We start from the raw sequence: 24113 nt of genomic DNA, 5'->3' as shown, positions 1-24113 counted from the left end.
ATCCGTTCCCCAGCGCAGACCCTACATGAAGGAACCGTGCATTTCTCTACACTGATAACGCCCTCTTGCACCTTGACCACAGGGTTATTCTGTGGTGTCTGTCCTTTATTGGGTAAGAACGTTTGGATGCGTTCTTCTCTGAAACGCTCTGGTCCGCAACATGCCGAGGGACAGTTCCGCGGCTGCTGATGCCATCATGCCCAGCATTCTCTGGCACAAAAGTGATGTCACTACCCGTCCGGCTCCGAACTTTGACACGCATTACTTGATGGCCCGAACTCTAGCTGAAGAGAGACAGGCCATCATTGCGGCCGAGTTTCTCCATGTTGACAGCAAAGGCTAGACTCCACAGGTGGGAAAGAGTTAAATTGGCCCCCTGACTGACTCCCCTCTGAGACTAGTCATCAAAATGGTTGTACACACTCACCCCCTGCTGGCATATCGCCACCTCCACACATTTCGTTAACAACCTACGGAGCTAAAAATAACCTGACGCGGAGTGTGAGGAATTCAAAACAAGGATTTTTTTTTGTACCGGGTTGGATGGAGATGTGATAATAGGAATCCTTCAGATCTAGATCCACAAACCTGTGATTTGGTCAAATAAATCTCACCAACTGATGTGCGGTCAACATCTGAATTAAAATTTTCATGAGGTGCTTGTTTAACATTTGCAGGTCTAATATCAATAATTTGTCAGCACCACAAAGTATCTACTGTCGTGTCCGTGGGCCTCTCTGTCTCTCTCGGCACACTCCGCACTCCACCCTTTTCTGGCAGGGATGCCAGAGTTTATCTCTCTTGGGGAAACCTCTGTCTGATTGTGAAAGTCTGAAAGTGGGTGGAGGATGGGCAAACTGGATGACGTAGCCCTTGGTGTTCGTTGCGCACGTGCACCAAGCCGTTGCGCATTGCGGCAACCCTGGCCTGGTGCACACGTGCCCGCTTATTCTGTGGATCCACGGATTCGTTATGCTCATGCTTCCAGTCTGGGCACCTTGTGGGCGAGCCATCTAGCTCCTCTAACAGCCTGGCCTGGTAGCACTGGAGCAGGGCCTGCCTGGTGATGGCACAGGCCACCTGCCCGGACGCCAAGTAGGCCTTTTCTGCTAGCGACACCAGTTGCTTGGCTGCCCTGGAATGTAGGATGTGCTTCTTTCCCAGGCTGATGCCCTCCCCTGGGGCAAGACAGCCAGCGATGGGCCCCTTCACCGGAGAGATAGACAGGTAGCCCAGCTCCTGGGCCTGGCCTGAACTCCCTCACTGTCGCCCGCGCTGAGCCCCGCCCTTCGCCAACTCTGTGTGCACCTCGCGGAACAGTGAGATAGACGGGGCGCTACAGCTGGGGGCTCTGGAGTAGAACTCCCTGTCCAGCATGAATCACCCCTGTGTCTGGTACAGCTGTGGTGGGGAGGCCTATCTTGTTGGCCGCTCGCTGAGACACCTTGACGAGTTCGGCCTCCAATAGCCTAGCCGAGGCTGGACTCGAATGAGTCTGACAACTCCGTCCGGGACCTGAAGGATATTACATTACATTTAGCAGACGCTTTTATCCAAAGCGACTTACAATTGTTCAGCAACCTTTAGATCACTAGACCACCAGCTCTACCGCCTGAGCTACCATCCCCTGCTGTGGTTCCTCCTGGATATGCGTTGGGAAGGAAAGTGCCGGGGGGACGGGGGCCGGGCTCGCGCTAGAAGTGGCGGCGGCGTGAACATGGCCAGCTCCTGCGCAAATGCTCGCCGGGAAAGCGCGATCGTCTTCCGACATAGTCCCTTCGTTGGCGTCCTCGTGCTAGCGCGACGCTCATCTCCTGACAGTGGCCAGGGGGAGCTGGACGCAGGCTGGGCACTCCCTGACGTCGTGCAGAAGCGGGGGCGATCTTCCCTCTCCGTGTGGTCCGGATACGCCCTCCTGGACACTATGTTTGTTTGCTCCCAAACAGGCAAGTTTATGCCTGAAATGAATAGTGAGAAAACACTACACTGCCTCACCAAACGGTACTCAAGCCATTGACTCACACGAACTTGTACGAGTTAGGAACCTGAAAGCAGTTAATGCTGTGAAATTTAAGATTCTCAGGTAGGATTCTTTTCACGCGAGGTAAGAAGTGAGGGCTGCGGTAATATATACCCCCACGTGGGACGGAAGCGCAGTGTCATCAAATCCTCTGCCATTTTGTGTGAATGCAGAGTCCTGACTTATTGATTGCAGTTCTTACGATAGGGAACTGTGTGTGTGTGCCTGTGTGTGTATAGTATGCACGTGTGTGTGCGTGCGTGTGTGTCACTATTGATAATACAGTACATGTTCTTTACAAGTGTATGTAAACTTTTGACCATAACTGTATGTATAAATATATATATATACTGTATATATGAGCATATTCTTGAGGGTAAAACTTAAAACTTGGCCTGTCTTTGTGTTGCATAATACATTTCCCTTTTTCCCTTTTTACAGTTGCCTACAAATGAAAAGAATCACACAGGTTCTGCTTTCAGAATAAGTTTATTTCACCAGGAACATTTACATATAAGTAAATGTATTCAATTCATTCCTTGTATATATACAAGAGATTTGTTAATAAAAAATAACATAATACTACATAATAAAAAGTGCAGTAAAAATAAAATCTAATTAAACTTAACAGTGAGAACTTGTCAAAATGTCCTCACCTTCAAAAAATGTCCTCACTCAAATGGTTAAAAACACACTGGTCCTCAGAAGTACAGTAAAGCAACACACACACACACACACACACACACACACTAAACACTTCTACTGCAGGGCAATCTAGTGAGCGAGGGATCAATGGAGAATTTGTTTTCTCTGTCTAATTTTGAATCTGTGTACAGCCACATGCCGTGCCCCGTGCTCCCTTGGGTTGGTGTGGTTGTTTTCAGGGCCGCAGACCCACCTGGGTGACACCACCCCAGTGTTTCCTTCCTCACCCTCCCTCCTCTCCCCTCGTTCTGACAGGAGAAGGAAGGTGTAGAGGCCGTGTCCGTGGGAGCCATTCTGTCCGACTACCAGAGGGTCCGCGTTGAAAATGTGTAAGTTTGGGGCGCCGCGGTGGCTCACCTGGTCGAGCGCTTGCCAGTTTCAAGGCTCAATTCCCTGCCGTAGTGGTCGAATCCGGTATGAGGCCATTTGCTGCATGTCATCCCCTCTCTCTCTCTGCTGTCTATCTAAACTATCACCGTCAAATAAAGCATGGCACACAAATTTTCCAATTTGTGCAGCCTTGCAAATTTGATCTTGCAACACAAGGGCTAATTTGCTTTATTTTTCTTTTTTCTTTTTTCTTTGTGGAATTAATTAAAAAAATTAACTGCAGTGGTTGAAAAACACTGTCCAAAACATTATCACAACAGTACCATAACCATTCTTTTCAAGAAAGAAAAATACACATTCTATTATTCTGAATAAAGTAGAGACAGGAGGAAACTAATTTGATTTCGTCTTAGATTACCTCTGGTTGCACAGCCAACTGAACTGTAAATTATACCTTTATTACCTGCTCTCTATTATACTCTCTCTCATTCATAACCAGAAACAACAGACATGTCCCAAGCTGTGGAACATAAATGTTACCTACCGCGGAGGATTTCATGAAGACAATCAAAAAGGCAGATCTGATCGTGAAACAAGTCTTTATGACTGTATACGTTTGAATGGTAGAAAAACATCCAAAACTGTACACACACACACACACACACACACACACACACTCACACACATAAACACACCGAATTGGATATTTAGCATTAGGTGTGCAGCACGCAATCCTACACTTACAGGGTCAGAGTTTTTATTTTTTATTTTTTTTATTTTATTTTTTTTCCATAAATGTGCATGTGTCTATTACTCATTCTCCTTCTCAGCTATTATTTTTCCTTCTTCCCCATTCTATCTTTCATCTTCTGTCGCTCCTTCTCTTCCTCCACCTCCCTCCAGACGTACAAATGGACACATTGCGGCACAAGTGCCTCTTGTCTTATATTTCCAGCCAAACCACAGAACTTTCTGCCTATGAACAAATCCTGCTGTCAATCAGCCATTGTTTTGTCCCCGACACACACACACACACACACACACACACACACACACACACACACACACACACACACACACACACACACACACACACACACACACACACACACACACACAGCCATCCACCTCGGGCGTCCTTTAAGCCCCAGACCTGTTTAGGCTCTAGTTACCTGCTCACACAGCGGTGTTGTGTTAGTGTGTTATGTGTGTGTGTGTGTGTGTGTGTGTGTGTGTGTTATAGACAGACGTCCATGTGACAGACAGCCACAGCTTTAAGATGGGGCCTTCTCCAGATAATGACTCCTTTTGACTCCTTGAGAAAAGCCACTAGTTGTAGTGTGGTCTGCGGGGATATCAAAGCCCACGAGAGGTGAAAGTGACTTCAAAGTTCTGACAACAAAAAACGAAAATAAGAGCCCTATGCTTCTGCTTCCCCTTCACTCCTGCCCTCCTTCCCTCTCCCCGACGCTCTCACCTGCTGCTCAGGTGTTTTCGGCTGGGTCTGCAGCCCCTGGCCTTCCTCTGGCGCCGCCACCAGGACTCCCTGCTCTCTGAGATGATCTCCTCTGGCCTCCACGCCATCCTCATCAAAGTGGCCGCCTTCGGTGAGTTCACTGTCAACGGTTGCCCAGTTGCCCCCGGTGACCCGATTTGGGCCCTCGTCAACAGTCTCAAGTAGTGTGGTTGCCCCGTTTTCGATCACTTTTCATTTGTAAAAACAAAAAAAAAAAAGAAAAGAAAATGTAATAATCCGGCTTCCAAGGAAACGTTTTAACATAGTTTTACATAGTTCAAACTTTGCAAAAAAAACCCCCCCACGAAAATAGACTTTGGTCAGTGTATTGATTTGTCGTTGGCATTACTTTAGCTCAAAGTACGGATAAAGTACAGAGTAAGAGTTTATACATTGTGTCGATTACGCACATTTGAGTATTTTTCGAGCTCATAGAGCTTGTGCGTTATCACCGGGTGTCATGACATTTCACTGCATATATGTACGACCGTCTGTGTATGTATGTGACAAATAATCTCTTGAACTTGAACTTGATTATATTATATACAAATATATACATTCAAAATAAGTAATAAACAGCTTAACAAAACAATATGAAATAAGTAATAGACAGGATTTATAGGATATATAGATACAGTAGGTAGGTAGGTAGATAGATAGATAGATAGATAGATGATGGGGCTGACTGCTGACTTATGGCTGAGGGGTAGTTGAGCGGCACGGTGAAGTGATGAAAGGCTCAGAGTTTTTGAGTTTTGGGTGAAGGATGGTTTATGAGGGGGAGGAGGAGGAAGAGAAGAGCAGGCATGTAACCAGAGAAGAGAGAGAGTAAAACGTCCAAATCATTAATCTGGTTTCGAAGCGATGTTGAGACCTGTGCCAGCAGCCAAGGCGCTGGAGCGCGGAACAATATGAAAAGATAAGAAGAGGGTGGAGGGAGGTGGAGGTAGACGGTTGGAGAAAGGGAGGGGGGGCGTTAATGAAAGCCGTTAATAAGCGCTGCGCGTCTCCATTGTGTCTGTGGAGCGTGGTGTTCTCTGCATCACGCATAGCTCCCAACACACGGCCCGGGAACTGGAGATTAAAATCGAATTCATCTCAGTTAGCTTCTCTGCTTTTTTGGCGGCTCCGGCTCCAAGGGGAGGAGGTTAATGTGCTGTCACCTGTTTTGGAGCCCGAGGACAAAGAGATCACATTACAGAATAAGAGCAGGGGAGACGGCGAGAAGAAGAGAATTTTTCCTTTTCTTCTTCTTCTTCTTCTTCTACTTCTTCTTCTTCTTCTTCTTCTTTGCTGTGGGTTACATGGTGGCGAGATTCCGACCTGGTGACTCCTTGACGGTGAAGCCGGATCCTCCCGTGCCTCTTGACGGTGCCGCTGATAAATGATGCTCACGGCCACGAAAGGGGGTGGTGGGCGGGGTTCTTTTTATTCTCCAACTACTCCTGGTGATAGATCATCATGTAGACACTGTTTACCTGCTCTCTTTAAGTGCTTGTTGTCCCCTTTGGTAGCAATCAGTTGAAAAAAAAAAAAAAAAAAAAAAGGGTTTCCTGGAATGACTGATGACCCACAAAACAGCGTAGAACAAAGATTTCTACATATCTGGATCATTTCACTGTCAAAATGACTCTTCATTGAAATTCCTCGGCGCAGCACTCTTGATCTAATAGATCCATGTTTGACGGTGCAATTATCTTTTGTTATTTACATTTTTTTATTTTGCATAATTCATTAATCGCTCTGGGGGAAATCAGTTCTTGGCATTTGACTCATCCGAGTGTCCCACGTATCTAGGAGCAGTGGGCTGCCACGTTGCGGTGACTGGGGACCAACGCCAGATCTTGACCGATGCCTTGCTCAGGGGGCATCGGCAGGAGTGTCTTAACCCTAACGCGCAGGTCTTTTTGGGGGTGGGAGATACCGGAGCACCCGGAGTTAACCCGCGCGAGCAATGGGAGAACATGCTGACTCCACACAGGAAGGCTGCCCGTGGGATTTGAACCCAGAACCTTCTTGCTATCAGGGATTCTGTCCAGAGGCCTTTTTCGATTAAGAAATGGTCAAGAAGGTTATATACTGTATATGTGACCCACCACGTCCCAACCCAGGGCATTTTGCAGCCCTTTACTTTTTCTCTCAATTTATTTTCAAAATTGAATTGAATTTCTAAATATTAGATTGTGGCGGACCAAGCGGGCGTGGTCAAGCCATCCCTGTTCAGGTGCCACCTGTGGAGGTGCATTCTTGCGCAGGGGCAGGGAATGAGGAAGAGGAGGCAGGAACAGTGCCGGTTGGCGTGTATTTATTCTCAGTCTTTTAAACAAAAAGGTGACGAAAAAGATAAATCAAGGGCTCGCAGGCCAATATGAAAATAGTCTGTACGCTCGGCGCTTTCGCGAGATCCCACCGTGTCGTGTCCGGCGGCTTGCATATTGGGATCACTCGCCCGGTCAAAAATGTCCCGCAAGCATGCAGATCCTCACTGCGGGGACAACAAAACATATATTATTTCCTGGGTTTGGGATTGGGCGAATCAGCGGAGTCCCTCCGTTCATTTGCCCGATCCGCAGCAGCTGAGCGGCCCCGGGGAAGGAAGCCTGCACCGCCTGTCTGCAGCGGCAGCTTGACCACGCCCCCTTGGTCCGCCACATAGATAAATAGGAAAAGTCGAGGCTACGTGCTCCATCAGCATTAGTTGAGTTACTCACCAACAAGTTGTTGAACACGGGGCGATCTTACGCTTCGCCTTGGGGCAAACATGCAGATCAAGATCATCTTTCCATATTCCGAGTGATATGAGGTCAGAATGTGAAACCGTTTCGAGATTATAAGGTTATAGAGTGCATCGAATCGTGAATGACAACACTGCGTCTTCTTCGTGTGATTTAAAAAAGTGTTGCGCCACAACTTACAAATAAACACCCGAAGCAAGAAATAACACTTCCCCGTGAAAAGGTAATTTCCGTGTTGTTGTGTATTCTGAGAAGAGGGCGGCGGACGCTCTCAATTATATCGCAGTTATGTCTATAATTACATCATCTCATCGAATAAGTCCAGCACTATCTAAATGTAAGCATTTGAAGCACTCATTGTGTTTCTAAATGGGTGTTCTGTTCTGCAAAAGTCTGGAAATGCTTCTAAAACTTTGTTTTACCTTAGGTTGACCTTCTGTTTTCCAAACGTTTCTTTAATTTCTTTAATAAGTCATAGCTTCCATCGCATTTCGTCAAATGTGGAAATGTGACCCTAAAGTTGGTGACATTGTGGGTCACATATGGTTGAGATAATACTTTTCTGATTCACCTTCACTTGAAATGTGTCTTGAACTCAGGTCGTCCCTGATCTCCCGCTCCGGCTTTCCTCCCAGATTGGAACTCTCTGATCTACAAGATTCTCCACTGCCTCCAGAGTTGCCCCGTTGCAGCCCCTAATAAAAAGGGGTAGTGAGGCAAATGAAGGTCCCTTTTTTAAGAACGCCACCCTCACTCTGTGGCGGGGAAAAAACCCCCAAAAACCTGCGTGCGTGTCTTGTGTTATCTGGCCAAATCCTCTTCTTGTGCAACGTGGAAGACTGACGGAGAAGTCCTCGACGACCTCAAAGGCCTCAGTCACCGTGTGAACTCGGCGACTTCCGCCGAAAGCTTTCAGGCCCCTTTATTCTAAACACAAGCGTCTTTAAAACGGCCAAATTCTCTGCATTTTTTGTGAAGATTATAATTAGAAAGGAAAATTACCCCGCTGTGGCCCACGGAATGTGTATCTTAGCTTCCCGCTGTAGGGGGTTTGTGTGTGTGTGTGTGTGTGTGTGTGTGTGTGTGTGTGTGTGTGTGCGTGTGTGTGTGTGTGTCTGTGTGTGTGTGTGTGTGTGTGTGTGTCTGTCTGTTTTGGCTACAGGTAGAAAAAAAAAAAAAAGAGGCAGATCTTATCGGGCCCTGACTCCTCACCTGTCCCCGGGCGGGGGGTAATTAGAAAGCAGAGACGTGAATAGGGCTGGAGGAGCCCACGGCACTTTAGGCACCACTCGCATAATTGCAGCTTTGGCGGGAGCAGGTCTGAGCAGCGAGGTGTGCTGTCGGAGGGAGATTGGGTGACAGCAGGGCGGACCCGGGGGCCTTTGGTCTGTCTGTGCGCGTGCGTGCGTGCGTGTGTGTGTGTGCGTGTGTGTGTGTGCGTGTATGTGTGTGCGTGTGTGTGTGTGTGTGAGACACGGACAGAGAGAGAGCGAGAGAGAGATTTGGAAAGATTTACCTGTGCAAGACCTCAGCCGGAGATAAAAAAAAAAAAAAAAAAAAAAAAAAAAACACAAGTCTTGCGGGGCAAAGCCGCCGCATCCAAAACAGACGGCCCCCAAAACCGCTGATACCTCACCATGCGTGTGATCCGGCTTCTAAGGCCTCACCTGTGTGTATATGGATATTTCTGAAAACACTTCCCCCCCTGCCCCCCCCCTTCCGTTAAAAAAAACATAAGAAAGTCCCTGTCGATTTAAAAGGAACGATTTGAAATGAACGTCAGGAGCATGCGTGTCGAGCTTCTCCGTGTTACACAACACCGTGCGGGCTCCATTCGGCCTCCACCACACGTAAACAAACTGGTCGTCAGGCTGCCGCTCGTAGGTTGCTGACGCATGCCCAAGTCGGGGTCAACGTCTTCAAGAAGCGCCGTTTCTCTTCGTCCACATGAACACACGGAAAACGAAGCTTTGAAAAGTCCCGCCCTGGACGGCGTTTTTTTGTTGTTTTTTTTTAACGCTTTGTTTTGCAGTGGCGTAAAATGCAGTTTCCTTGCGGGCGGGCGGCTAAAACCCAGAAAAAAATACTACCTTTTCAAAAACATCCATGTACATGTGGACGGGGCCTAAATAGTGGTACTAGAGCTTTAATGTTCCTTCATTGCCCACTTAGAAGAGCCGTTTTGGAAATGAGCTAAAATTAACTTTCCTCAAAGGATTACACTCGAAGTACGATAAATAACATGAACGACTTCAACACATAAATAAACAAATGGATAAATAAACTCTCTCCCACAGCGGGGGGGGAAACGTGCATTTCTTCGTAAATGATCTCCTTTATTACACAATATCCTTTTTTTATCACCTGGGTAATTGCCGATTCCAAATGCCAACATTAAATATTCCTCTAATTAGTTAATTGATTGATTAGTGCGTGTGTGTGTTGGGGTTCCAGGTTCAGCGGCTAATTGGTCGTGGGCTCTGGATTTAATTGGCACGTGTAAAATCGCGGTTTATCCATCGGATCCTTTTATCGCTGCGTGGTGCTCTGGAAGGACGTTCTCTTTGTCTCTTTTCTCTGTGTGAATTCTGTGCTTTAATATATATGACAAATTGTGAGTAGTAAGGAAAGCGAAGGAATTAAGAGGAATAGAGTCGAATAAAATTACATACATATATATATAGTTGAGTTCTGAGTTAAATCTCGGAATTACAAAAATGAAATCATAATTCTTAGAGAAAAGTCAATTTCGTCTTCAATGATTTGGCTTTTCTCTCAATTCTGGAGCATTTCATCTCAGAATTGTATTCTGAGATGAACCATAATTTTCACCATCATTTTTTTTTCATTCGTCCCTCATCCCCATGACAATAAGTCACAAAAGACCCTACTGTGGAAGATAACGAAACTACAACAACAGCAAGACATTTGATCTTCACAAAGGGGTTTTTCTTCCATTTGGGACCTCCTTTAATGCCACCTTGGCAAAGAGAAATCTGTGAAATGGTATCGACAAATCTGAAACGCTGATATTGAAGTGATGTGGCAACCCGGGCAAAATCCAGCGACGGCGGATGATGAATGAGCTGCTTGAGGTTTGAATGGTGTGACCTTGGCTGGGGTTGCATTCTCCTCAGTCTCCTGCTCAGGGTTCGGGTTAATTGAATTTTAATTTAGAAAAGTGGAAGAGCATTATAAATCAACTTAGCAATTTCATTTTGTAATCAAGAGGAATATAAATATATATACTTATAATATATATCACCACTTAATATCTGGGCTCTGTGCAGGCCAGTCAGGTTGTTAGGTTGTTCCACACCAGAGTCGGTAAAATCACGTCTTTATGGACCTCGCTTTGTGCACAGGGGCATTGTCACGCTGAAAAAGACAGAAATGTAGCCTACCCAAACTGTCGCACAAAGTTGGAAGCCCATAATTCTCGAGAATTTCATTGTATGCTGTAGCATTAAGATTTCCCTTCACTGGAACGGTGGGAGGGAGCCCAAACCACGAGGAAAAAAAAACAAAAAAAAAAACAGCCCTAGACTGTTATTCCTCCACCATCAAACTTTACGGTCGGCACTTTGCATCCAGGCGGGTCCCAGATTCATCAGAACCATCAGACGGCAGATGGTGAAGCGTGATTCATCGCTCATGAGAACGCGTTTCCACCGCTCCGGAGTCCAATGGCAGGCGCGCATTACACCACTCCGACCGACGCCTGGCATCGAGCGCGGTGATCTTAGGCGCCCTGCGGAGCCGCTCGGCCACAGGAACCCAGTTCACGACGCTTGTGACGAGCAGTTTTTGTGCTGACGTTGTATTAAGTATAGATAACCCCAAATAAAAGATAAATTATAGATACAGTATATACGGCATAGATGGATAATGCCTCTTTCAGCCGGCTCTCTCTCTCTCTCTCTCTCTCTCTCCCTCTCTCTGAAGGCGAGGATTAAAGGCGGGCTGTCAGTCGCGGTGGCAGGTCTGGAGACAGGCCGCGGATGTGTGTGATTCGCAGCTCAGACACTATCTCCCATCTCGGCATTAGGCTCAGCGCAGGATCAGAAGCGGAGGGGGGGGGGGGGGGGGGGGGTTCAATTAAATGGGGAAACTTTAGATACATGAATCGACCTGTTTATAAAGGTGGATTCGGGATTGTAAAAAAAATCAAATAAAGAAGAAAAAAAAAATCGAATTAGTCAAACTCTTTGCGCCGGAAATAATTGCCATCGACTTCTTGTGTTTCTTCTCTTCAGAAGAATAATAGAGTTGATCTTTTCATCTCGGCGCTTTAGCTCTGGTTTGTAGGGTTTCAAGGGGCGTTCTATAATCAGCTTTTTTTTTTTTTTCTCATATGGTTTATCTTTGTGATACCGCCATGAATTTGCGTCTTTGGCTATTTTTACAGTGTTTTATTTTGCTCTTTAATTATGTCCTGGATACGATACTCCTTTTATTTTTTTTTTTCATTCCAGAACATAAAACAGGCATTGTTATTATTGTTATTTAAATAGAGCTCAGGCTTTCAGGATTTGTAATCCTTGATCATTCCGACTGAACGGTTTAAAATGTATAAATAAAAAAAAAAGGCTGTTCCTTATTACTGAGCTTGGTTGTAAAGTTCACTGCTTTAGATTGCGTTTTTTAAATGGAATAATATGTGATAAAAAAAAAAAAAAGAGGGGGGAAAAAAAAAGCCACATGTTAGAGGGATCTGTTCCTCTCGTCTCACGAAGCGACGCTCCTTTTCCTGACAAAAGTGCGGTTTTGCGATCTCCGGTGGCAGACTAATTGCAGCTTCCAGGCGGCTTATTTGGGTTTAATGTGGCATAATGAGGTTAGGTAATTGGGTTTGGGTCAAGTTGTAAAACAGGTTGAGAGGAGACGGGGACGTGGAGAACATGTAAATGAGCGGTTTTATATTGATGGAGACGTAAAGACTTCTTTCCCGTCGCGGACTGTGTTGCACCTACCTCAGCCTCTTAACTGTTTTGCTAACCTTTCGTCTATAGGTAATACCAATTAAGCATAACTCGTACAACTGTTAAGTGGTCTCAGGACTAACGCCGTCACTTTAATGCCATGTTCACATCATTTTTTATCTCCGATTCCCCTTCCCCTCACATGGGGTCTCCATCTTGCCTCCCATCCTGTAAATAGCCAATCATGTATCATATATTATTTAAAACCAGGGGAAGTTAATGAACATATTAAAAAAAGCGACATCCCCTCAGCAATTTGGCGCCAATCATTAAAATTTGTTAAAAGGCATGACTAATTAAAGGGGATATTTAAAATGGGATTGAATTTTAATGCTTTTCGCTCCTTATTACCTTTGTGGCAGGGTTAAGATGAGACGATGTCGAGATTAGATATTCTCACACTAATTAAGCCCACGGATCCCCCGGGAAGAGGGAGAATGAGTGCCTTTTTTTTTTTTACACGTACCGTTGCTCTCCCATCCTCGTTCTCCCGCTTCCCCATAGCGCTGGAGCACCAGGGGCACGGAGGAGAGGCTGCGGGCGAAGACTCTTCCCTCTCCTTCTCCACCTTCTCCTTCCTCTTCCTCACCCTCCAGCTCCCCGAGGGTGCGCCACGGTGACACGTTGACCTTTGAGGTTGTCGGGCCACCGGAGGGGGGAGAGAGGGGGAAGCAAAAAAAAAAAAAAAAAGAAGGAGATTCTCACATTACGATTAACTTTGTTTCTCTAATTAAACACATGCTGGTGACCAGGAGACCGCGTGCAGGTGATGACATCCTGGAAAATCGAATTGTCCTCTGATTGGATTTTCAGGGAGGGAAATGGTGCGGACCATTTCGCGAATTCCTCTTATTGTGACATCCTTCCTGTCATAACTTCCTATCGTGCCGTGTAGGTCGTTATTAACTTCTTAATGATTTTGTCACTTAATAAGTAGGAAGCCGAAGTGAAGACGTGAAGTATGTGGGAGGTCATCAGAATTAACTTTTGGGTTCTAGTGACTATATAGTACAGCCATAGGCAGGTATTACACTCCACATCGTAGAAGGGTTACATGGCCACTTACTTAGTTCATCCTCTTTAATTTGCTGCTTTACTAGATTAGGGGTTCCCAACCTTTGTTTCCTCATAGACCCCGAAATCCGACGGTCTTGACGGCCATTTTTGTCTGAATTGGTTCTTTTCTCATGGAAGAAGGAGCCAGGTTTTTAGAGCCATACAATACATTATAACATAATAGTATAGTCATGGATTATTTTCAGAATTTATATTTGAACTCACTTCACGTGGATTTTCTCAGACTTGTGTCTCAAATCATCTGTTTTTCTATGATTTTGAAACCTAATTTTATATACTTGGTGATTCTTTGAATCGTTCAGATTTGTCTGGGTGGTTCATAACACATTTTTCTTTGGCGTGACAAACTCAGAACACAATTCACTTTCACTTTTCTTTAATTTGTGGACATCCCCTTTCCTGTTTCTCCCTAAATAGAACTGATCAAAGCCTTCAATAAAACCAGGAGGGAAATAAGAGACGGCAGGGTTAATAACCAGCGTCTGATGCCTTTGTTTACCAGATAAGTATATTTAGGAGTGTGGCACCAGTGGCTCTGCCTCGTCTCCTTCCTTCCCTTTCCCCTTGTTCCTTTTCTCTTTCCCCTTATTCCTTTTCTCTTTCCCCTTGTTCCTTTTCTGCCTTTCTTCCCAGGCCTCTGAGTCACTGCCACACACCGTTTCAGGGGCACGTGAGGGAAAAAGGCAAATAAACAACATCTCTTTCCAAAGTTTATGTTCTCAAAGGTAAACACGATGAGCGGCGGGGTCTTTACCCGGCAACTGTTGCCCAGGTTACCCGGAGGGGAGTGTGTGTGTGTGTGTTTGTGTGTGTGTGTATGTGTGTGTGTGTGTGTGTGTGTGTGTGTGTGTGTGTGTGTGTCTGTGTGTGTCTGTGTGTGTACTACTTGCAAAGTCAAACAAATAGATCCAGGGTTCAGGTTTACGCATCCGCCCGTGAAACATCCAAGCCTGTCATTTTCAATCAAGGTTCTCTGGCCATGATCAGCTCTCTCTCTTGAATGTTTGTGTGTATCAGGGAGTGTGTGTGTGTGTGTGTGTGTGTGTGTGTGTGTGTGTGTGTGTGTCTTGGGGCATTTGTGTATATGTATATTTTTTTTAATGTATCCGTTTCTCTGTCTGCATTTCTTGCATTGATCCCAGGCCTGGATCCAGTCAAGCATTTGGGGAAATCTCTGGCGGACATGCATCCCTATCTCAAACAGGTAATTCTAGTTTATGGTCCTTTCGGGAAATGGTTTACCTTCATGTGTTTATGTTCTCGTAGAGGCCTGCCGTGGATACACCTTTCTTTCGATAATAGTTATTTCACTGATGCAATTATTTTTTTGTATTACTTGTGTGATTTGAAGGATTTGACACATGACATAGCAAGAGAATTAATCTTTAAAGTGGCAATCCAAAAGGCCGCCTGTGTTTCGGTGGAATACACTACGAGTCCCAAAATTCCCTTGAAAACTCTTTTTTTCAACATCCATTATTTTTTTGTCGGTGGGTGCTTTTTTTTTGTTGTGAATGTTCTTCCACATCGACAGTTTACTGACCACAACTAGCTATGCTGCTTTATTAAATTCATGCACGTGGACCCCACCACAAAACAATGCAAACGTCATATAGAGGAGCAAATGCGTTACCCCAATACATTGAATGAATATATATGTCAAATGTGGGATTCTTTAACAAAATAATTACTTTTTTTTTTTAAATTAATAATATTTATCTTTCCAACCAGCTCTCTGAAAAGTATGGAGTCCATATTTGCGGAGAAGGTGGAGAATATGAAACCTTCACTCTCGACTGCCCACTGTTTCGGAAGAGAATCGTCATGTGAGTGGAGTTTCATAAAACCTCAAATTTCAGTTCCACGAACGTGCGGCTGCTCGTAAAACTCGTTGATGTTAATTTGTCAGAAACTTTTTTGCAAAGTTTATTTTAAATTTTTCTGTGCAGCGATGCGATGGAGACGGTGATCCACTCGGCAGATGCCTTCGCTCCAGTCGGCTTCCTGCGCTTCACCAAGATGCACACGGAGAACAAAGACGCCGTGAGTCCATAAAACAGTTCTGTTCAACTCCGGAGAACAAATCAGAATCATGTTGAGTTTATTCCACCAAGTGACATTTACAGTACAGTCAGATTTTTTTTAATACAAATAAGAAAAATAAATAGATGAATTTCTTTATTATTATTAATTAAAAATTACATGAAAAATACAAATTTCCAAATATATACAAATAGCTGAGAAATACAAAACAGAAATAGTCAAATATAAAAATATAATAAATATACAAAATGTGAATATGCAAGGTTATAGGGGACACATTTGTTCTTACTCAAATACACATCCATGCTGAATGGCCTCTGGGTTGCCAGTTGGAGAACCCTGGTGAGAAGCAATCCAAGAACCCAGCGTTTTTATGATGTTCCTTCAATGTTGAATCTGTGATTTTTTTCATCAAAAGTTTGACTGCCCTTTTGGGGGCTTAGTCTAAATACAGTTTTCATTGCCAGACAAATTGAAAGAACCAGATCATTCACTTCTGGCGGCTGATAACTTTGTCAACGAGCAGAGAGCGCGCGCGAGGGAGGGAGGGAGGGGGAGAGAGAGAGAGAGAGAGAGAGAGAGAGAGAGAGAGAGAGAGAGAGAGAGAGAGAGAGAGAGAGAGAGAGAGAGAGAGAGAGAGAGAGAGAGAGAGAGAGAGAGAGAGAGAGAGAGAGAGAGAGAGAGAGAGAGAGAGAGGGGGAAAGAGGGGGAAAGAGGGAAATACACTGTAGGGGTGGGTTGGGGGTGGTAGACGAGCCTCCATCAGGCCTCTTCTTTCCTATCATCCTCCCTCTCGCTCATGGTCCCTCTCTCTCTCTCTCTCCCTCAATCAGTCTCTTTCTCCCCCCTCTATCTCCCTCTCTCTCTCTCCTCTAGCTCCGCGTTGGCCTACTTTGACGTCTGCAATATTCGCTGCCGCCCTGAAACGAGGCCCGGCTTAATAAACATGTCCGCTCACATTAAGACGCTTTGCATTCAGGTAGCCGGCTGGGCAGACGCAGGCGGGGGGGGGGGGGGGGGGGGGGGGGGGGGTTGGTGTGTGGTGGAGGAGGGGGAGGCGGGAGGGGATAGGGGGTGGGAGGGTTCTGCGATAGTAGAGCGAGAGAGAGAGAGAAAGAGAGAGGAAGAGGTAAAAGAAAAGACGGAGGTGGGGATGGTGTCGCGCTTTAACGTGGAAATACTTTCATTTTGTCGTCGGGAGGCGGGGCTCGGTTATCCACTGTGTTATCACACGCTGGGACTCTGTCTGTTTTGATGCGGCGTCCGGCGGCTGACGAGGCTCCCTGGCATTATGGGATGTTTGCGGGGAGCCGACGGTACGAGAGGGTCACACCAAGGAGGAGCACAGGCCTCTAGCTGGGTGTGTGCGTGTGTGTGTGTGTGTGTGTGTGTGTGTTTGCATGTTTGTGTGTGTGGACAACTGTTTATGTGCGTATTTGCACTCTTACATGGGGGGTGGGGGGGCTGTGCTGAAACCCCCCCCCCCCCCCACAACCTCCCTGACCACCCCACCTCCCAGCCTAATTCCCTACAGCCATGTATTTTCTACCCCCCCCCCACTAACTCGCTCACTCACACACACACACACACACACACACACACACACACACACACACACACACACACACACACACCCTCAGGAGGTGTTTTGGGGTTAGAGCAGGGGAGATCCGAGGCCTGGGAGGAGGAGGGTGGGCGGGGGGAGGTGGGAGAGCGGGGGGAGGGAGGAAGGGAGGGAACCAGGGGAGAACCTGCCCTGGTGCAGCAGTCTGAAGCTCTTCTCGTCAGGGTGACAGATCGGTGGTGACATCGGCACCGGGCTCGGGGTGGGGGAGAGATGTGGGGGGGAAGGGGGGGACGGGGGGAACCGGGGCGGGGGGGGCAGGGCTCATCATTTGCCCTCCGTTAACGCTAGCAAAGCCATTGTTTTTGAGAGTGAAAGAGAGAGAGAGAGAGAGGGAGAGAGAGAAATTAATTTGATTATCATATGGGCTAATGCGGTTGACAGCAGATGATGGAGGGTGAGGAGGTGGGGGGAGTGTTTGCTGGGGGAGGGTGGTGTTGAGTAAATATAAAATATGTATTTTAATGCACGACGCCTCGGCAGCAGGGTTTGGCAGGTAATATTCCTGCCTTGGAGAATGCTAATGATGTGTTATTTAGAGGATAGATAAACAGAAGAATAAAAAGCCAGAAAGATGTCTCCCGCTCCCCCCTCGTCACCAGATGCCTTGATTGACAAGCGGCGTGATTGAATTTCAGTATTAGAAAATGCCGCCCGGTCCCGTTTGCCCTAATTCATGAATACATTAGCATGTTTTGTCATATTTTATTATCATTGTAGACGTACGTACGTGCCGAACCGGAAACTCTGCCCGTTATGCTGTGCTTTGCCTCCTCTTCTGTGTTCTGCTCGCTGTGTGGACCGTACGCTCAGCATGTTCCCTCCGATGTCTCTCCCGCAGGACGAGGTGGCGGCGGCGGCGGCGGTGGCGGCAGCTCTGTCCCGCGGTCACTGCCCTTGCCGTAACGCCGGCGACGACGTGACGGAGGAGGTGGAGCACGCCGATGAAGACGGAGAAGGGCGGCGAGAATTTGCATTAAATCTGAGTGTGGGCTGTCAGCACGGCCACGGTGAGACATGGTGGAGTGCACATGTCTGTGCGTGTGTGTGTGTGTGTGTGTGTGTGTGTGTGTGTGTGTGTGTGTGTGTGTGTGTGTGTGTGTGTGTGTGTGTGTGTGTGTGTGTGTGTGTGTGTGTGTGTGTGTGTGTGTGTGTGTGTGTACATGTGCTTGCCCGTGCGCGTGTGTGGATGATACTCGTCTGCGTGGGAGTGTTGGATTCACACTCTTGAGGCACGGGTTGGTGTCATGGCCGTCTTTCAGCAGAGATTGACTCGCCTTTGAAACGATTCTCTCTCAGATCCACTTCACTCACGTATGAGTCTCCTGATATGGAGCCTTTCGCTCGGGCTGTGTGTTGGGCACAATCTCACGGTTCAATTTGGATACGTTACATTATATTATTTAGACACTTTTATCCAGAGCGACTTATAATAAATACATAAATAAATATAGATTTTGTTGGTGGTATCAAACCAACTGTATAGCAGTCACAGCAAACCTCCAGGAATAAGTAGCATTAGAGATAAGAGCATATATATATATATGCTATATATATTCTACTCCCAAAATAAATAAATAAATATATATATATATATATATATATATATATATATATATATATATATATATATATTTATTTATTTATTTTGGGAGTAGAGGGAGATAAAGATTAAAGAGATCAGTGCAAGCTGGGTCACAATTCTATTCAATATCGTTTCAAGCCGATCTCGATGCGATGACTCACGATGAGATTCTGTACGATTCGATCTATTGACACTTTTCACTTTACGATCCGACGTTCATTACAAAAACCTTTGACGGAACAAATTCACGAAAGGTCGACTACACAAATGGCATGCAACCATTTTCTGCTTAAATGAAATACAACCAAAATCACAAATGAATGGATATATGTGTTCCCAATTAAGTATCAATATTACAATGCTCAAATCGATTCAGAAATTGAGGCAATTGATTTGAATTGTTTCTGAGGCATTTAGACATTGTGGCAGATCCGCCCGCCACTCCACCCGAGTAGCATTGTCAGGGCCCTCCGACACAGAGACACAGGCAGAGATGCTGCAAACATCAACGTTTATTATAGAGTGGGCAAGACGGAACAAGCCGGGAGCAGATGGAACATTGTTATGACAGAGGCTCTACCCATGTGTGTGTGGGGATGGGGGTTTTACCTGTTGCTCGTTGCCACCCTGATCCCGGGGCCCAATTACCCAGACCCAAGACAGGTGTGGCAGCTTAAACCACACCACCCTCACACCACAGACATTATTCTGCAACGGAATAATGAACCGACCCGATAATGGAAATTCCTCCTAAAATTTGAAGTGTTTTTCTCGCCTGACAATGTCAGATGAAATGCAAAGGGTCAGAATGATAGTCTTGTAATGTTCCACACTAGAACCCTTCCACATGTTCCTCTCAGATCCGCTCGGGTTTTTACACTTAAACACACACAGACCCAATAGACCCATTACAATGAGACCTGACCCAAACAAACCCACAAATCCATACGGGTCCTGGAGGGGACCCCAGGGGCTTTGGGGGTAGTCCGGTTTCGGTTCGGTGAAGACCTCTACTTCAGACTAAATGTTCCTCTTCCTGTTCTCTCTTTGCTCTTCCAGTTCCGGTCCTCTCGCCCTCGTCCTCACCCAGAACCTCCAGAGGCTTTCAGTGGATATCCGGCCTGACTGGGCTCCAGAGCACGGAGCCTGGAATCCAGGGCCAAACCACGGCCGCCTTCACAGCGCTCCAAGGTATGGAGAGAGAGAGAGGGAGAGGGAGAGAGAAAGGGAGAGAGAGATAGAGAGAGAGAGATGGAAAAGAAAGGAAGAAGGAGCACACTTGACTGATCTTCCAGGGCTATGGAAAAAAAACCCATAAATGTATTTTTTTTAACTCAGAGAGAAAAGAAGCAAGGAACGCAGCTACTAGAAAATTCTTTTTGGCCTTTTTTTTTTTTTTTTTTTTTTACAAAATCACAGAAGTAAACGATGCAAAGAAACCGTAAATAATCCATGTGTTCCTCGATCAGATATGGATTCAGAATGTGCCGTGATCAGAAGCGTTGCTTTGTCCAGAGGTAGTTAAACACACTCCCAGCAGACACAGTAGGGGGGGAGGCGGGGGGGTTTATTGTTCTTCACTTTCTTTCCTTAAAAACAAAACACTTTGGGGAGAACTTCTTGGTCCCCTGGGCGCTCAGCTCGTTCTCCTCGAAAAAAAAAAAAACAAAACACAGACTTGAGGAGGTGCATCAAAACAGCAAATATTAATTCTTTATTCAAAAAAAGAAGGCAAAAAAAAAACAAAAAAAAAAAACAAAACCCAGAGCCGCAGCCTGTCAGAGGCTCCGTCCGTCACGGGGAGCGATGGCAGGCGCCACCAAACGAGGACGCAGGCTTCAAATTACCCGCTTCTACCCACACAGCCACGCGTACACAAACATGCACATGCACATGCACACGCAATGCCTCCACGCTGGGTGGGTTATCATTTTTGCCCCGAAGAACTTTAAAAGTGCAGGCGTTTACACAGTGTTTTTTTTTTTTTTTTTTTTTTTGTCTTTCTTTTTTTCCCCTTTTTGATGGAGAAAGAGAAGCGCAAGATGAAAAGCATATTTAATGTTTATCGCGGTGCCGGGCTGAAACAGCCTTCACAGGGCAAGAGACAATATTAAACAAGTTAATATTTAATGAACAACCTCTTTGTATGAGGGTGAAGTAGTCTGAGACGCCGGCGTCGGCGGAGGAAAAACAAACTTGAAGCTCTTTTGGGCTGTGATTGTGGAGAGGAGAGAGGCTTCGCTTTGAGCACTTGCCTCCCATTTGCATCCAAAGGGCTCCGTGTGTACACACACTGCATTGTACCAAAGTGGGGAGGGGGGAAAAAACCCCACAAAAAAAAACACCATTACCACTTGAAAGCAGCACCAACAGTAAACACGTCTCAATGTGTATAAAGTCCAATACCGAACAGAAAGCCCGAGATTAAGAAGCCGCTCTAGTCCACGCCTGCGTGTGTGTTGACAATGGTTTGTGGCGACCGTATTCCAACGCCCTCGAATGTTAAATTTGCTTTCCCAGCCGAGTTGGACGGCAGGGGCCTCCAGATGAAGCACGTCGTCCTGGTTCACCTGTACGCGCAAAGCCTGGAGGACTTTGGTGAACTCAACTCTGTCTATAAGAAGTACTTTGGTACCAACCCTCCAGCCAGGTACATAAACACTCATGTTGAAGTCTGAACGCTAAATTATTTTTTGTCCCTTTTTTTCTTTCTCTTTGAAAATGGCAGAGGTGGAAAACTCCAGGTTCAGAAAGTACACGTCCAGATTCCATGTTTCTGCTCCAGCCGTGCAGCCCAGATATCCTTGAACCTGAAGTCTCTATCGACAGTATATATCTGTTTATCTACTGTATATCCATCTGTTTCTACCTTTCTACCTCCACCCTCCACCCAGGGTGTGTGTCCAGGCTCCTCTGGTCGCCGGTCGGCTCCTTCAGATGGACTGCCTCCTCCACCACCAGCACTGCTCCCAGACCCCAGAGGACGGCTCCGTCCTCCAGAAAGACGCCCTGCACGTCCAGAGCCTGTCCCACTGGGCCCCGGCCAACATCGGGCCCTACAGCCAGGCCCTCAAGGTAAGGCCCGTACAGCCCCCAGGGAAAGAGCCTCAAGCCTGAAAACATTGATGCGGCGGTTGTAATCTAGGTGTGAGGTGTAGCTTGTCCACTTTGTTTGGCAAATCTTGTGAATTCTACAAGCTACAAATCCGATGTTAACATAACACGAAAACTACAGAGTTGTTTAGATCGGGTTAGACGTGTTTTCAATTAAAAACCTAATCCCCGATATGTCATCTTGGCGGCATCCCCTGTGTGTCCGAGCGATCTTTTCCCCAAAATTCCGACTCGGAAATCCCACTTAAATGGCCGTACTTTCGCATTTTTCCGTGGAGAAGGACGGGGTCGAGATCGAATTTTCTCGAGTTCTCAAGACTTCGATGGGACGTAGCGTCAGACATTTTTCAGAGCCTCCCTTGATAAACGTCGTCCTCCAAAATAGGTCTTGGAATTGGTCTCGGGTGGATTTAGCGAGCGGTATATACGTCCATGTTTGCTCTTGTTTGTAAATCACATTGTTTCCAACCTGTGGGAGGAATGTCGTCTACAAAGGCCGAGCGCAGGAAGCATGAGCCGCGGTTGCACGGCTGGCTTGGCGCGCTGTTTACCCAGCATGCACTTTGGGGGGATTTGCCTTGTCACGGTACTGTCAACAAGGCCCGGTGTCCGTCTCCTCCACCACCGTCCTTGATCCCGCAGCCAACATCCCCTCCTGAGTGAGAACATGTGTGGATCAGACTGTACCGGCACGTCCACCCCGACGTGTCGCTGCAGCCCCCGGGGATCCTTGTGAGGAAGTTATTTTTGGAATCGGGTTTGGCTTTTAAACAGCGACTGGCGATGCATTATTTCCTCAATGGAGTCCCACCGAGTTATGAAATTGACGCAGGCGGCTGACGTCACCGTGGGTGTCGCTCCCGGAAGAAGAACAGCGCGGTATCGCTCCCTTTACGATACAGCGATCGGTCCATCGATCGGTCGCTGGAGTTTGTTCGCTCGGCCGTGTGTGGAGCCGTCCCAGCGATCCCACGATCCCCCGCCGCGTCTCCTCCTCCTCCTCCTCCTCCGCTGCGACCGCCATCATTGAATAGGAACAAAAATCTGAATTAACAGCTCCTCAGCGCAGCCGGAGGTTTTTACATATTGATGCCGTTTCCCCGATCGCTGTGTGTGTGCACTCCCTGCATCTCTGTCTCAGTAGGCGTCGTCCTCCTTGGCTGTGTTGACAGCACTCTATCAACAAACAAAGAATCATAACTCGCAGCCATACACCCTACCTCGTGTCCCCAAGGATAATTGGTAATTAAAAGTGGAATTTGACAATGCAAGGCGGGGGCGGGTCTCAAATGGTGTCTTTGGCCTTAAATAGTTATTTTATTATTTTATTAAAAAATATATATTAATGAATTTATTTAGTTCGTTGTTAATTTATTTATTTTATTTATTTATTGATTTATTAATTATTCGTGGCAAATATACTTTTGTAAAGGGAATTTTAAACAGATGATGGAATATAATAATAATTATGGAAAAAGTAAATGAATAGCAATTGCCTTTCACTGAGCGATTAAGGCCAATTGTTTATCAATTATTGAGGTCTGACAGACACTTAGTTCCTTGATTAAAGTCCCCAATTTTGGACTTCGGGCCACGTGAAACTTATTTGTCTTCGTCTGCAGTTAAATTTGGTGTAGGGCGTGCGGCTCTTTTGGGACCAGAGTGGCTCTGGTTCTACAGTAAGGAGAATATTGTAGAAGGGATCTTAATGGGATCGAGAATGCTCTTGGGACTTGGAGCACCGTTGGTCTGTCCACCCATCCACCCATCCATCTGTTCATCTCTATGAAGGGTTGAATTCATCCACATGCATGGCTTGTCATGTCTCACTGTCCTGACAAGCTGACATATTCAAATCTTACCTAATGTAAAGAATTATTTAACCTTTATGGTGCTGGGGGGCTCTGCTGTGGTATGGTAATGTGTGATATCGGAAAACAGCCGTGAGCTGTAAAGACAACGTTTTTTTGATTTATGGATGGATGGATTTATTGCAGAGTTTGACTTAATAAGTTCTGATTAGAGTCCGTATTTAACTTCACTTTTCTGATTTTGTCCATAATTGCTTTCTTCTCAGCTTGACGGATTTTATGTTTGTGGTCAGGGCTGTTATGCGCTGTTTGAAGTTCTTCCAACTGATTTATTACTACCTTTTGTCTTTTAAGCATATTTATCAGTGATGTAATGCAAAAACCAGGCTTTCAGTTTGCTTTATTTAATGAAGGTATCAAAAATCACATCAATCACTTGGTAAATACACTGATCAGCCACAACATTAAAACAACCACTAATAACAACCAATATTGTGTAGTTCCCCCTCATGCCGTCAAAAAGCTCTGACACATGGAGACATGGACTCCACAAGTCCTCTGAAGGTGTCCT

At 46.0% G+C, this 24113-nt stretch overlaps 1 protein-coding gene across 1 annotated transcript in view; it reads left to right on the top strand.

Moving 5' to 3' along the window:
- The window catches only part of dph6 (diphthamine biosynthesis 6), a gene marked incomplete at both ends in the record, with an annotated part of 76230 nt that overhangs the window by 21213 nt on the left and 30904 nt on the right, over positions 1 to 24113 (top strand). The window contains 9 exons of the mRNA XM_080012751.1: positions 2981 to 3054; positions 4544 to 4662; positions 14508 to 14569; positions 15097 to 15191; positions 15315 to 15408; positions 17874 to 18042; positions 19677 to 19808; positions 21138 to 21267; positions 21512 to 21692. Of these exons, the coding sequence (XP_079868877.1) occupies positions 2981 to 3054; positions 4544 to 4662; positions 14508 to 14569; positions 15097 to 15191; positions 15315 to 15408; positions 17874 to 18042; positions 19677 to 19808; positions 21138 to 21267; positions 21512 to 21692 (1056 nt within the window). The remainder of the gene's footprint in view (positions 1 to 2980; positions 3055 to 4543; positions 4663 to 14507; positions 14570 to 15096; positions 15192 to 15314; positions 15409 to 17873; positions 18043 to 19676; positions 19809 to 21137; positions 21268 to 21511; positions 21693 to 24113) is intronic.

This window comes from Zeus faber, assembly GCF_960531495.2.
Source record: "Zeus faber genome assembly, chromosome: 13".
Taxonomy (NCBI): domain Eukaryota; kingdom Metazoa; phylum Chordata; class Actinopteri; order Zeiformes; family Zeidae; genus Zeus; species Zeus faber.
The sequence above is the reverse complement of the archived record's forward strand: the minus strand, read 5'-3'. Positions and strand labels throughout refer to the sequence as shown.